The following is a 14485-nucleotide window of genomic DNA, read 5'->3' as shown; positions in this document are numbered from 1 at the left end:
CACGTAGTAGGCGCTCCGGGAATACTTGTGTTGCAGGCCGCTCACTTCTCCCACGGGGCGGACCCCGGTGCCGCCCGCTCCGGCCGGCCCTACGCAGCTGGGAGGCCGGCGGGTCCGAGGACAGCACACAAACACACCGGCTCCCCTACAGCGTCTCTCCCGACTGCACGCGCGCGCCGCCGGTTCAAACGTCCCGAGATACCGCGAGACCCGGAAACAACCCCGCCGGAAGCGGAAGCGGAAGCTTTCTGCAGCCGGCGGCGAACGGAGGGTAGCCATGGCAGCGAGAGCGCTGCTATCGCTGGCGCTGAAGACAGGCCCCGTCCTGGCCCGGGGAGCGGGTAACGGCCTTTGGCTCTCCCCGTAGGGAAGGGGTGGACGGGGTTACTGTGGAGGTCATGTCCCGTGAGGGCCACGACTGGGGTGCAAGAAGCCGGCATCCATGTAGGCCACGTCACGCTCCCCACCTTGGGAAGGACGCGTTCGCAGGCCACGTGACGAACTGCGCTGGGTACCGCTGTCCACGTGACTCCCCTCTGCCGCCTCCTTGCTGCTGGGGGCGGGGGGGGGGGGGCTGGCGCTGCGCCAGGGTTTGGGCGCTCTCCTGCTTTCCCCGCTGGCTGGGCTCTTGTGTGCTGTGCTGGGCTGTGCTGCTGCCGGCCACGTGTGGGATGTTTAGGAAGAACGCTGAGAGTGCCGTGTGTCCCCAGGGAGGGGGCCAGCGGTGGAGACATGGCCATGTCAGTTTCAGCTGAGAGAGCTGGTGGTGATACTCGGTCCAAGAGACGCTTTAGGGTGAGAAGAATCCCCGGCTTTATTAAGCACACCCTGTGTGCCGAGGACGGGGCAGGACGGAGCATCCGCCGTCCTGCTTTTTTATTTTTGTTTCCCCAGAGCCTAGTGTTGTGCACATAGTAAGCCCTTAACAGATGCTTTTTATTTGTTCTGAGTCAGATACAGAGTTTGGATAAAGCACAGATAATTATGTCTCAATACTTAGTAGGTTCTTTAGTTACCAAATGAGATGCCAGTAGTACAAGGCAATAAAGGCAGAGTGCCATCCTAGTGGGTTTCACTGAGGGAAGGCTTCTTGGAGGAGATACGATTTGAGGTAGGCTTCTAAAGGTAGATTCTGTAGGTTTGGAATTTTTAAAAAATGGAACCCCCATAAAGGGAGTTTTCAGTAAGGGCCTTCCTATCCCAGGACCCATGAGAAAAGTGAGCTGAGTAGATTTAGAGAATCCACCTCAGATGTTCACAGGGACTGTTTGTGCCGGTGGTAGAGCTTCTGAGCTCATACTGGTTTCATCAGCCACAGCTAGACACACTGTAACTTGACTCTAGTGATGTCATTTTGGTCCTTCTTCAAACAAAGGACAACAGCCAACCATACCAGTGCATGTTGGCGTCTTCTCTGCAATTTATAACTTTATAAGGCTTAGAGGTTAAGTGACTTACTCAGAGTCAAACAGTCAAGCCTCAGGGGTAGAATTTGAGCCCAGAATTCTTTCTGTCTCCATAATACAGTTATCTCTACCCATTACCTCATTTCCATAAGTTAAGGAACATTATAGGTATAGCCATGTTGAAGGCATGAATTTGGGGAGATAGTGTTTGTGTGGGGCAGGGGTGCAGATAGGGAGTAGTGGTGTTTGTTTTTACCATAGAGTTTGTGACCCCTTGTAGTTATGTGATAAAGCTGGAAAGATAGACTGTGGAGTATCCTGAATACCGGGAGATGTAGTTTGTAGTTTTAGAAAGCAGAACAGGGACTAAAGGATAGACCTTATAGGGATACAGGTTGAGTTGTCATAGCATACATACCATAAAGAAGAATTTTCTCAGAACTTTAGAACTGGAGCTTTTTTACAAGTGAAACAGTAACAGACTGTTTGGTGAAGTAAATAATTCACTGTCCCAATACGTATGCAAGCAGAGGCTTGGTGAGATGGGTTTTATAAAAGGCATTACTATATGAGAGTAGAAGTTTAAATTAAACTTCTAAGGTCCTGTTTTCTAGTGCTTAAGTTTCCATGACCTTGCCTAGACAGAATTCTCTCTCTCGATGCCTCACTGTGGCATCTCTGCCTTTTACCCCTCCCTGGTAAATAACTTGTTTATCCCTGTGTCCTCATGGGTCCTGGTTACATACTGTGTACTTCTTTCTTTGGAAACAGCACTGAAATTAGAAACAGAACCCTGGGTTTAAATCTTGGCTTAGCCACCTGGATGATCTTGGGTGTATCATTTAAGTTCTCTAGGTATTTTCCACCATAGAATCAAGAGGTTGTATTAGATAACCTCTAAGGCAGAGGTCCAAAATTTTTTTTCATAATTATATTTCAATAGAATTGGTTTCTTTTGTAATAACATTTTTTTCTGTTTAAAAAAATTATTCTTCAAAGGGATCCATGGGCTTCACTAGACTGCAGAAGAAGACCTTGATAGCCAAAAAGGTTAAGAACCTCTATTTTAGAGAGTCATAGGAGCATAGACCTAGAAAAAAGCCTTAGAGCCATCTAGCGTGACCCCTTATCTTAGAGATGAGGAAACCAAGGTCCAGAGAGGTCATAGAAACATACATTCAGTACTAGAAGGATCCTTAGAGAGTTCACCAGACTGCCAAAGTGGATCCATGACAAAAGAAGATTGAGAAGCACTGCAGCAAGGTAGACTTCACTTCTTAAACCATGTTCTACTCCAGGTGAAGCAAGGGTTTTCCATTCTAGAACATGGGCTTTATACCAAAACATAGTTTGTCTGGGAGAGCTTGGGTTTAGACCAGCCTGATGGCTGCCAACTGGACCAAGTGCCCTCTTCTAATTCTTTTCTGTCATGGACAACTTGATTTTATTTGAGATCCTGGATAGAGGTCCCTACAAAAGACTTGGGCACCCGAAGGGTTCCCAGACCTTCTATCTGCAGTTTCTAAATGACCTTTGAAAACCACATATGTTTTGGCTAATATGGAAATAGGTTTTATATGACTAAACATGTATAATCTATAGCAAGTGCTTGCATTCTCAAGGAGGAGAGAAGGGAGGGAGGAAAGGAGAGAGTTTGGAACTCATACTTTAAAATATGAAAGTTAGAAGTTGTTTTTACATGTAATTGAGAAGAAAGAAGACTACATATGTTTCTAAATAATCAGTAACTGTCTCTAGGATCCCTGAGGGAATGATTACCAATCTTGAGTTTGTGACTACTCAAGGGTCTTATCCAGGGTGTTGCAAAATTTGTAAAACAAATTACTTTTAATTCACTTTTATTTTAAAAATAGATGTCAGCACTTAGGACAGGAGTGGGGAGAGTCACAAAGTCAAACAAATAACTAGAATGTTGCTATTCCAAAGAGATTAGGAATTCCTATGTTAGGTATTAGGAGAAGAAAGGGCCCAACGACGTAGTAGTCTGAGATAGCCAGGAACTAGAGATGATGGCTCCTTTGGACAAGGCTACAGTTTTTAGCTTAAAAGCAGTTGACTTGTTTGTGTGTGTGTTGTAGGGTTTTCTAGATGGATGGTTCAGTGGAGTCAAAGTGGGTAGCTCTGTGGGTGTCCTGTTGGCACTGTTGCCTTTCTTCCCTCATTCTCAAATAGTCTGTGTCCTACCGTGACAGGGCTGGATGTACCCAGGGCACAGGGTGTTTATTTTCTTTTTCCTTCTGTTTATAGACTCCCTCCAGTGTTTATGCCCCAGACAATACAAGGAATGGGTTGTCTACCATCCAGAAACAGGCCAAGGGCCTCAGGACACTCCCTGAAAACTAACACATTTGGTGCCATTTCTGAACCTCCTAACAGACCACCTCTTCACCTCCTGCTCCTTCTGAGCACTGTAAATACCTTCTTTGAGACATGGTTTCTCAAGGGACAGTTGATCTGTCTGGGTTGTTCTCCCCCTGAATAACATTTCTTGTCATCTCTCTACAGTTAGTGCAGGACTGTCTCCCCCTCAGGTCATGGCTGCCACCATTAGATATGCATCCAAGAAGACTGGAGGTAGCTCAAAAAACCTTGGTGGGAAGTCACCAGGCAAACGCTATGGCATCAAGAAATTGGAGGGTAAGTGTGTATTTCAGGATTTTCCCCTCTCTATGCACTCTCTTGCTTTTCTGAAGGGAAATGGTGGAAGCCCCATGCTTTGTGCTGAGTCTAGCACGTGAAGGTCCTCTTTGGAGCCTGCCTTTGAGTTGAGGAGCCAAGAAAATTTGGGCAAGGCATAGCATTCAGTGCCATATGACTGGAGAAGGGGATTCCCCATGGGAGCGATCCAATTTCCTTACATTCTGTATAAATATCACTGTGTGGCAGGAGTCTTCAGTGATAGGTTCAGAAGCTGGTTTAAAGCATTTGGGCCATAATGTAAGGATTCATCATTGTTCCTTAGAAGTCCCATTCGATGCCCCTTGTAACCATTCCTCCTAGCTGGCTCAGTGTTTTAGAGGTCCCTACTGAAATCTCTCTCTGCTTTAGGTCAATATGTTCATGCTGGCAACATCATTGGGACTCAGCGCCAGTTCCGCTGGCATCCAGGAGCTCATGTGAGTTGCCCTTTGGTCCTCTCCTTTTGTTCATTGAACCAGCTTTTCCTGCTTGAGTTCAGAGTTTACCCGTGATTAATTAGTTTTCCCACCCAACCCAAAGTATGAGCTAGGCTATCCTGGGCTCAGGCAAAGATGTTGTTGGAGGAGAAACTGGATATCTTTTGAGAGTTAGCAGCTCCTTGGAATCTATTATTTCCTGTGGGATTTGAACATACTTTACAAACCCAGCTCTTGGTGGTACCCACTCTGTGCATCTGTCACACTATTAGAGTCATCCTTGCCCTTTCCGTCACAGAATCAATGACAAGGCAGAAGGCAAAGAAGTTTAGACAATAGAAAGTTTAGACAATAGAAAAGAGAACCCAAGATTGAACTATCTAACTATCTAACTCTCTTCCCCATCCCCATCCTAGGGACTGCTTCCAGTGAATGGGATCATTATGAAAGGTATTCCCTGAAGCCCCAGGACTGTTCCATTTGCCCTAGCTATTCAACTGATAAGGTTTTTGTGTGTTCCAGGTAGGACTGGGTAAGAACAAGTGTCTATATGCCCTGGAAGAGGGCACTGTCCGCTACACAAAGGAGGTATATGTGCCCAATCCCAGCAGTCCTGAAGGTACAGACTTGGTCACCCAGCTGCCCAAGGGTGCTGTGCTCTACAAGACTTTTGTCCATGTTGTCCCTGCCAAGCCTGTGGGCACCTTCAAATTGGTGGCTATGCTCTGAGTCTCCTGGCTATGTCATTTGTTGAAAACTAGAGCCAGAGTGCCAGAAGAAGATTCAGCCAGATGCCAAGGAATCAGGGTGGAAGCAAGTCTCCCTGAGAGAGTGGGTTTGGTTGACTGTGAACACAGAAGAGACTGTGAAGCAGCCACCCAAGGAGTAATGAGGGTGGGCCTACCTGAGGTCTAAAATAAAATCAGTTCAAATTGTGAATTCATTCATTTGGAAAATAAATCTGGGCGGGGCTGGGTGGACAGAGGACTTTAATTCTCAGGTGGTGAGTAACGATGTTTGTTGAGTTCCTTACTGTAACCCAACTTCACAAAGTGGAACCCTAGAGATGCCCACTTTTCTCTCCATTTTTTCCCTCTGTTATTACCTGGAAGAGTTTATGGGAGAAGCATGGAAAAGTCCAAGTACCATAAATGAGCAATCTGTACTGGTTGAGTTTTTGGCTTCCAGGGGAATGCTAGACCTTTGGGTTGATTTTGGTGAACTAGATAACACCCAGAACTGTCACACTGAGTGTTTCAGACGCATTCCTTTCACACCTTTGTCTTTAATACTGTAAACAGCAGTAAGGAAACTGGCTTTGAGAATATATTGTATGAAAAGGAAATTCAGATAGGGTTAAAAGCTGACTGGTAGCTTACGCCCAGGTTCTTTAAAGTTGAGGGGTCAAGGTAGAACGTGTGTTTACCCCCCTTCCAGTTCTTTGCTCTGTGGGAGAGGAGACGTTCTCCTGGCAGCCTCTGTCTGGTGTGGCATGTGCGGTGATTGGCCATTTCTGAGCAGAGGGGTCTGAAGAGATCAAGAGTTCCTTGCTAAGACCAGAATAAAGGCTTCATTTCTGATCATTCCAGAAGCCCCAGGAAGCTGGAACAGGAAAGGTTAGGACTCTTGAGATCCACTTAAAAATCTTTTCCTTGTTTTTTTCTGTGGCCTTGAATAAGACTTCCCTCTCTGTAATTCACTTTACCCTTTGTGTTTGTGGGCAGTAATGTGGGCCTGTCACTTCTTGCATACGCTGGAGGGAGCTTTCTAGGATAGAGGACCAGAAATTTTGGGGGTGGAGGTAGCCACAGATGGGAATCCCTGAAGATGTGGCATCAATGAGAGCCTCCTGTTGCACTGTCTTGAAGGCACCAAAGGGCATCTAGCACAATTGGAGTTTGGCAGAAGCCTTCCTCTGGTGGGAGCTTGGCACCATCTCTCCTGCCTGGGTTGGTCTGGGATAAGGAGGTGGCCAGGAAGAGGCTGCTTGCATGCTCCTACACTGCAGTGTTCCTCTGAGTAGGGAAGGCAGTTGTTCTCTGGAATGGGTGGGCAGAGCCAGGGCTGGGGGGCATCTCAGGGAGAGGTCCCAAGGATTCCTCATAGGTTGGTGGAAGCTGGAGAAAGAAGCAGAGATGTCAGCTCTGTTAAAAAGTATGGAGGGGGGAGCTTTCCCAAACTCTGGTTTCTGTACTTTCCCCACCCACTGGCCTCTCCATTCAGCTTTCTTTTCCTCCTTATGGTTTTGGCCCTTTGTAGAAGCAAGTTGAGTTTGAGCCATTGTCTCAGAAGGTAACCCCTCAGTGCCCTCTGCAGAAGCCTTTTCCCAGGGGTTGTCCTCTCAATAGAATAAAACCCATCCTCCTCTGCCCCAGTGATGTAGTTCAGTCTCAGGTGTTCTCCATCAGTGTTTCAAATAAGGGAGCTATGTAAGCTGAGGGTGGAGAGGGACTGGATAAGGGTTAGGGATGACTTCTTAGAAACCCTCAAGAGGTGATTATTAACACAGGACCACCTCTCTGCAGGTCCATAGTCCAAAGCGATGTGCAATCAACCGGTGGATCTGTTGCTGCCGGTCCTTCTTTCTTACACTCTCATAGCTGGGAAGACGTGGGGGGTGCCAAGGGGGTAGCTGGTAGTTGTTGGGCAGTCCCACACAGAATACTTCATCACCTTGGAAGTGCCCCTGTAATCAGCAATATCCAGTGACCCTCTCTTTCCAGGAAGGGGACAAAGCAAGAAACATACCCATTAGCCCTTCCTGAGCATTGCCCTTAGGCTTTGTGTCCCAAGTTCCCATCCGTTCCAATCTATCTAAGGATCCTCTCCCGCACAAATATCTCTAGGTTCTCCCCATCACCATTGTCCCCTCATTTGGAACAGAAGCAACTCACCTGCACTGTAGTTCTCATTCTCTCTGATGGCTGGGCTCTGACTGAGGGGCCCACCAAGTCCTGGTTATTGCTAAAGTAGGGAGGGGGACAGTCCTAGGGGAGAAGAACCAAAGGTGAGCCACCTAACCCTCACCTAGCTCTAGGTTCCCCTGGACAGTGAGCACCTGCCTTGACTCCTGGACAGATGCTCAGGTCCTTCTTGGGAATCTCACATTTCTTTCTTCCCCTCACCCCCAACTCATTCTACTAAGTCAGACTAAATCTCAGATCCTTAGTTTTTCTAAAACCTGCTTGACTGGAGAGAGATTGCATTCCTTCATGCCCTGCTGCCTCTTTAGAGGAACAATCCCCTCTGTCTTGCCAGGTCAGAGTCTGAGGGAAGTTGTGGTACAGAAAACCTCGGATAAGCTGCTAATGCTTATGCTGCCTGTATCCCTAAGGTCTGTCTCCTTAGCTTCCTCCATTCTGGTTTTCCCTATTCTTTGTCTGCTTTTGAAGTAGGAGACCCTGGGTTTTCCCCTCAAAGCTAGAGAAAGTGAGAGTGCCCTGTTGCTAAGAGTGGGAAAAAGCATTGTCTTCATGGAGAAGGGCTCTTTGGCTTAGCTCTGGACAATGATGGGAGTGGGGGAGGGCTCAGAGGCAGTTAACCCTTTCCCAGCCCACTGTTACTGACTTGGGGGCTATGCAGTCCCAGTCTTAGAGACCCTACACTAAAAATCCCTGGAAAGAAGGAGTGTTCACTGGAAGCAGGACTGGAAAAGTCCTTTGCTTCTCTGAAGAGAAAGCTGTAGCCCCCAAGAATGTCTTTGGTGCTCATGCATGGTGCAGGGATGTCAGAGCAAGGAGCTGGAGGCAAGACTGGGAAAGGGAGGGAAGTACTCACACACTGGCTGGGACCATGGAAGAAGCAGCAGGAGCAGAGGAACTGGCAGCACTGGGGGTCCCGCTGGTAGAGCAGCAGCAGCAAGATGGCCAGAACAAACACGAAGGAGGACACTACCCACCACCACAGTAAGGCACAGTCAGGGGCTCAGCCTCCTGAATCTTCCTAGCTCTTCCCCCAAGGGCTGTGGGGAGTAGCCAGCATCAATCAACCTCAGATCCACCCCTCCCTGTCCCCCCTAGGCAAGGAGCCCCTCCCATGTGTCTGGTGGTATGGCTTGGCTGAGGGAATATCCTGTTTCTACTGTGGAAACTGAGGCAGAGACAGAAAAGGGGCAAGCTTTGGACTTTCTGTTTCTGATTACAAAATTGACCTTGGAAACATGCAGAGTATATGACTCCTTGCTCCTGGAAGAGCAGGGAAGTTTGGGATAACTATTTGGTCAGTTAGGGGTTAGGACTCTGGTTCCTTCCAGTTCGGAGACTATGACATACCCTTTTCCCTGTCAGCTCTGAGAGAGATGTGTACATACTGGTGATAATATTCCACTTTACAAAGAAACAGAAAAAACTGGGGAAGAACTTGTCCCAGGGCCACCCCAAGGATCAGTGGTGAAGTTGAACCTAAGAGTCCTCTCAGGTAAACCCAAAGGCCTGATTTAGATACCCTAGGGAACTCTAATAATAATAGCTAACATTTAGCACTGTAAGGTTTGCCAGGCACTTAAAACATATGCTGATCCACACAAAAATCCTTTGAGGAAGGTACTATTATCCATATTTTAAACATGAGAAAACTTAGACCTAGCAGTTTAGCAACTTGCCCTGGGGCGCACAGCAAAGAAGTGTCTGAGGAAAGATTTCAGTTCAGGACTTGTTGACTCTGAAATAACTTCTAGATTTCATAGAACTCTTAACACCAAAAAGGGTTATCTACTTCAGCTTTCTAGACAAAGCAAGATCCCATCTACAGCATACTCAAGGGCTGGCATTTGTCTTTGGCTTGACCATTTTCAGGATGGGGAACTAACTACCTGTGTGTTGTAGGGAATACATCGCCAGACCTTTTGAAAAGACTTGGGTTCCAATTCTGGCTCTGCGTGACTGACCTTGTACAGTCACTGAGCTCTTCTAGGACCTGGGTTCTTCACATTTTTAATAAAAGGCTTGGACTAGAATTCTAATATCCCTTCTCATTCGAAATCTCTGATTGAAAGCAGCTAGTTCCATTACCAAACAGCTTTTGTTATGAGAAAGTTTTTGTATGGAGCCAGAATTTGCCTCCAGAAAACCACAGAGTCAAATCAAATGACAAATTGCTGAATGACAACAATTTGAAGATACCCATCACATTTTCCAAAAGTCTCCAGATTAGCCTTTCTCAGCACCTTCCTCATGGGACTCATGGTTTCTATTTCGTTCACCATCCTGTTTTGGACACTTTCCAATTTGTTACTATCTGCCCTAAAATATAATCTCTAGTTTTTTGCCCCTTCTACCTTTTCACCCACTTCCAACCCAAAGGAGAAAGAAGTCCCCCTCAGCCCCAGGCCACCTCCTCAGTTTTTTGGACAAAAGGTGATTTGGAGTAGGGGCATGTGACCCAGGTGTTCTGTACTCTACCACTCTGAATGAAGGGGCTGGGTTGGCTTCTCAGGACTAGGGGCATGGGAGCCTGCCTTGAGGGACAGGAGAAACCGCCAGGTGCCTAGTACTCACCTGTGGCAATGGCGATGGCGAGAATGTTGGTGTCCATGGAGATCCTGGGTTCGGGAACTTTTATGCAGGTTAGTGGGATACTGGGTGAAGGCATTGACCTCAAGAGCTAACCTGGAGGCAGCCAGCACCACTGACCAGGCTGGGCCAACACAGACATCAGTCCCAGTGTACCTGTGTAGGGGGCTCTCTCTCGGTTCCCAGCCTCTCCAGCCCAGTTTTCTGGTTGAGGAGGCTCTAGGGGAGCTTGGTCACTCTTCCTCCTTGGCAATATCATGCCACAGGCAGTGCTCTCAGGAGCTGCCCAGCCCCTTCAGTGGTGGGCCCTGAACCAGGCACTGCCAGGAAGGAGCTCCATCTATAATAGCACGTGGCTCCCATGAAAAACCTGCTGGGATGGCTTAGCCTACCCTCTTCCTGGCTCAGGCTCCCATCAGCCCCTGGGGAGCTCCAGGCTCTGGCACCATTGGCCCTCCAACTGAGAATGGATCTTTGCATCTTCGTCCCTTATCCCAGCCCCCAATCCCTTCCTGCAGCGAGACAAACTCTCCTCCCTGCCCATGTGCACTTCCCATTGGACCAGGAAACCAGACTCAAGGTCCTGATTGGATGCATCCAGGCCTTGGGGGCTTTTCTGTGGAGCCATGTGTTTCCTGTTGCCACAGAAACCAAATGCACAGGGCAGAAATACAAAAGCTGCTCTCCTCGGGGCAGCAACCTGGCCTTTTCTTTCTTTCTCCTCACTTTTTTTTTTTTTTGATTCTCCAAAGGAGTTATTGTATAGCTTTCGAAGCCCCAACGTCCACTTGCCCACCCTCCCTCCAGATCTCAGATCTGTCTCTAATCTCAGGGGCCAGGCAAGGGAGGATTTCAAAGCTCCTAGCACATTTCAGTTTGGCTTTTTTTTTTTAAATTTTTATCTGCACCTCCCAGTACAGATACAGCAGCCTAACATGATTTAGATTTATTAGAGGGCTCTTTCAAAAAAAAAAAACCCTCCAAGCCTTAATTATTTTCATGGCAGGGGCAAAAACTTTCTCCAGCCCAAGTTCTCTGGTTATCTTGTTTCTGTTGCTTTGGTCTTGGAGCCTTTGGAGGAGAATGAGACAATTCTGCCATCAGAAGGCCCAGTAGAGCCTGTCCTCTGAACAAGGACTTCCTGGTCACCCCAAATACTAGTACCTTCCCTTACACTTCTATTTCACTCCTTTTATGTATACATTTGCATTTATTCAACTTATATTTATATTTTATATGTGTCCCCCACTAGAATACATGGTGACTGTAAAAAAGGGGATGGGAATAAGCATTTATTAAGCACCTACTTATGTACCAGGAAGGGCATGAAGGTGGAGCAGTAGATGGAGAGCTGGGCCTGGTCAGGAAGACTCATCTTCCCGAGTTCCAATCTGGCCTCAGGCAATTGCTAGCTGTGTGACTCTGGGCAAGTTACTTAACCCTGTTTGCCTCAGTTTCCTCATCTGTCAAATGAACTGGAGAAGGACATGGCAAAACACTCTAGTATCTTTGCCCAGACAACGGGATCACGAAGAGTCAGATACAACTGAAAAACATACACCAGGCACCTTGTTAAGTGCTTTTCAAACATTTCCTTATTTTATCTATGTAAGTAGGGATTGTTTCATTCTTTGTACTTGTATTCTAAGTGCTCGATGTAATACCTGGCAAATGGGCTCATGGAGCTAGCTTCAAACCATCTAGTCCAAATCCCTCATTTTCTAGATGAAGAAACTGAGGCCTAGGCACATAAATTGACTTGCCCTGGGTCATAGTGGTATTAATAGAAGAGGGATTTGAACCCCAGTGTAACAAATGCTTGTCAACTGAAGTCACACTTTCTGCAAGAAGCTTTCCCAGTCCTTTTCAGCACCCTTCCTCTGAAATGACCTCCAGTTTATCCTGTATAGATCTTGTTTGTACAAAGCTGTTTTCATCTTCTCTCAAGGAACTCACAATCTGGTGGGAAAGAGATGAAAATCTCTCCTTGAGGGAAGCAACAAGCATTTAATAAGTGCTTACTGTATGCCAGGCACTGTAGTAAGTAGTAGGGATACAAAGAAAAGCAGGAAAAAAAGTTTTAAAGTAGTTTCTATTCTCCAGGAGCTCACAGTATAATGGGGAAGACAACATGCAAACAACTGTACAAACGAGATACATACAGGATGAATTAAGGTAATCTCAGAGACAAGGCACTAAAACTAAGGAGGATCAAGAAAAGCTTTTTGCAGACAGTGGGACCTTAGCTGAGACTTGAAGGAAGTCAGTAGATAAAGATGAGGGACAGAATTCCAGGCATGGGGGACAGCCAGAGAAAATGTCGAGTCCATCGATACGAGTGTCCTGAGAAAGGAAGGACAAAGAAGCTGGATGACAGATTACATGGAAGGGAACAAGGTATATGGAGACAGGAAAGGCAGGAAGGGGCCAGGTTATGGAAGAGTTGTCCCATCTTTTCTCTATCACCAGCACCTAGCTTGAAAGCAAGTGACTTGGCCAGGCAGACACAAATGGTATGTGTCAGAGATCACACCCAAACCCAGGTCATACCTCCCCTGGAGACAAAGTCAAGTAGCCTAATTGGTCTCCTTGCCTCCATTCTCCCCCCTTACCAATCCATACAGCTGCCAAAGTGATTTTCCTACAACACACATCCCTGTTCAGGAAGCTGATAGCTCTCTTTACCCTTAAGATCAAATGTCAAAACCCTCTCTTTTTGACATCCAAAACCCTTTACCATTTGGCCTCAGTTCACCTTTTCAAACTTATTACATATTCCCCTTCTTCATGTACTCCAAATGGCCTTTTTGCTGAATCTCACACACACAACATTCCATCTTCCATTTTGGGACTTTCAAACAAGCTTCCCCCCTACCCCACCCAACCCCTGGGACACATTGCCTTCTCCTTTTTGCCTCTTGAAAATTCCTAGTCTCTTTTAGAGCTCATTTCAAGCTCCAGTCTTGCCATGAGGGCCTTCCTGATCTATTTCCCACAGCCCTTCCCAGCTTCTAGTTCAACCCGCTACCCAAATTACTCTTTATTTTTATGTACATCTTTTATGTGGACCTGCTGTTTCTACAGACAGACTATAAACTCCTTGAGAGCAGGAACAGGGTCTCATTTCTGTCTTTGTAGCTCTAGCACCTAGCATAGTCCCTGGCACATAGTGGGTACTTCATAAATGCCAGCTGGTTGCTTCCTTCATCCAAAGCTGGCCATCATTCCATTACATCATTTTATCCCTTTCTCTGTTAATATATATATGTATGTATGTATGTATGTATGTATGTATGTATATTCACATTTGAATTACTTGTGCTCCAGTAGATGGATAGAATGAAAGACTTGGAGCCATTTTCAAATGTACACTGAACGACTCCGGCCAAATTGCTCTCAGCCTCAGTTTTCTCATTTATAAAATGGGAAGCACCCAGGATTGTTGTAAAGAAATAATCTATGTAATATATGCTGTCACTGGATTTGTAAACGTACATACATCACACACATACAAGCTGTTTCGTGGGTTGCCCTGGGCAAAGAGCTCATTCCAAAGTCATCAGTTCATTGGTGGTAAGATCTCTACCCCCAACCCCAACCCCCCAGCTTGGCTGGTCCTTAGAAGATATTTAAGTGAACTAGGAACCAGTTTGTTGTTGTTTAACTAGAATGAAACCATGGCTCTTTCCAAAAATATCAAGCTGTCTTTAAAATCAGAAAAATGACATCACCAAAGCTGCCTCAAATCCAGAGGCATCTTCATTTGGCTTGAATCTCTGCTCCCACTTTCTGGGTCATCTCCAAAGAGTTGGGGGTTGTATAGTAAGCGCCTGGTTAGGGGCGCCCTCTCCCGGTCATGCAGGAAAATACTACCTGAAAACTGGGTCTCTTCAGTTAGGCCTGTTGACCCTCCCTCACTGCCCACCGTGTCAGAACCGAGGCCTTCCCAAAGCTGACTTTCATCAGTTTTCATCTTAGCCCCACTATCATCCTAGGATCTGCCCTGGCCTGTTGGTTTCTAGGGAGAGGATAGGACCACTCCTTTCTTTAGGACAGCATTATTCCTTCTCTCTCCCTCTTCTCTCCCCCCCACCCACAGACCCTTATTTTCTGAGGCACTTACCTATGTGACCTTGGAGAAGCCATTTAACTTCCTTGGACCTCCTTTTCCATATCTGTACAATATAGTCTGACAAGATGGCCTCCATGGTCTCTTCTAGCTCTGTACCTAGGTTTCCTTTTCTAGTCCTTTCCCACCCCCACCCTCACCCTCAAATCCAGCTGCCAGAACAGCTGCTGCTCTGTTCATTTCATGTTCTGTCCTACAGGAACTGGTGGGGTGTGGTTAAGTTTACCCCCATTCTCCAACTCACCCCCCCCCAAAAAAAACTGAGCAAACTTGTTCATTCAAAATTCTTTTGCCTTCCTTCCC

At 46.7% G+C, this 14485-nt stretch overlaps 1 protein-coding gene across 3 annotated transcripts; it reads left to right on the top strand.

Annotated features, from left to right (window-relative positions):
* Positions 1-198: 198 nt before the first annotated feature.
* Positions 199-5482, top strand: MRPL27 (mitochondrial ribosomal protein L27). 3 transcript variants are annotated; one of them, XM_072646673.1, is made up of 4 exons: positions 199-341; positions 3933-4064; positions 4476-4543; positions 5066-5482. In XM_072646673.1, exons 1-4 carry the CDS (start codon positions 278-280, stop codon positions 5270-5272), a joined length of 471 nt encoding a protein of 156 aa, XP_072502774.1. In that variant the 5' UTR covers positions 199-277; the 3' UTR covers positions 5273-5482. The 3 variants fall into 3 exon arrangements, with proteins under 3 accessions (XP_072502774.1, XP_072502775.1, XP_072502776.1); XM_072646674.1 differs by having other exon boundaries at positions 263-795; XM_072646675.1 differs by lacking the exon at positions 199-341 and adding an exon at positions 3675-3837.
* The last annotated feature ends 9003 nt before the right edge of the window (positions 5483-14485 follow it).

Source organism: Notamacropus eugenii, chromosome 2, assembly GCF_028372415.1.
Source record: "Notamacropus eugenii isolate mMacEug1 chromosome 2, mMacEug1.pri_v2, whole genome shotgun sequence".
NCBI lineage: Eukaryota > Metazoa > Chordata > Mammalia > Diprotodontia > Macropodidae > Notamacropus > Notamacropus eugenii.
This window is presented reverse-complemented; position numbering and strand designations above follow the sequence as displayed.

What these genes read in the sequence shown, in the direction of transcription:
- MRPL27 (XM_072646673.1), top strand. Translation starts at nt 278, where the DNA reads ATGGCAGCGAGAGCGCTGCTATCGCTGGCGCTGAAGACAGGCCCCGTC. An exon ending in CGTCCTGGCCCGGGGAGCGG is followed by an intron (nt 342 to 3,932) that starts GTAACGGCCTTT and finishes ATCTCTCTACAG; the next exon opens with TTAGTGCAGGACTGTCTCCC. An exon ending in GCTGGCATCCAGGAGCTCAT is followed by an intron (nt 4,544 to 5,065) that starts GTGAGTTGCCCT and finishes TGTGTGTTCCAG; the next exon opens with GTAGGACTGGGTAAGAACAA.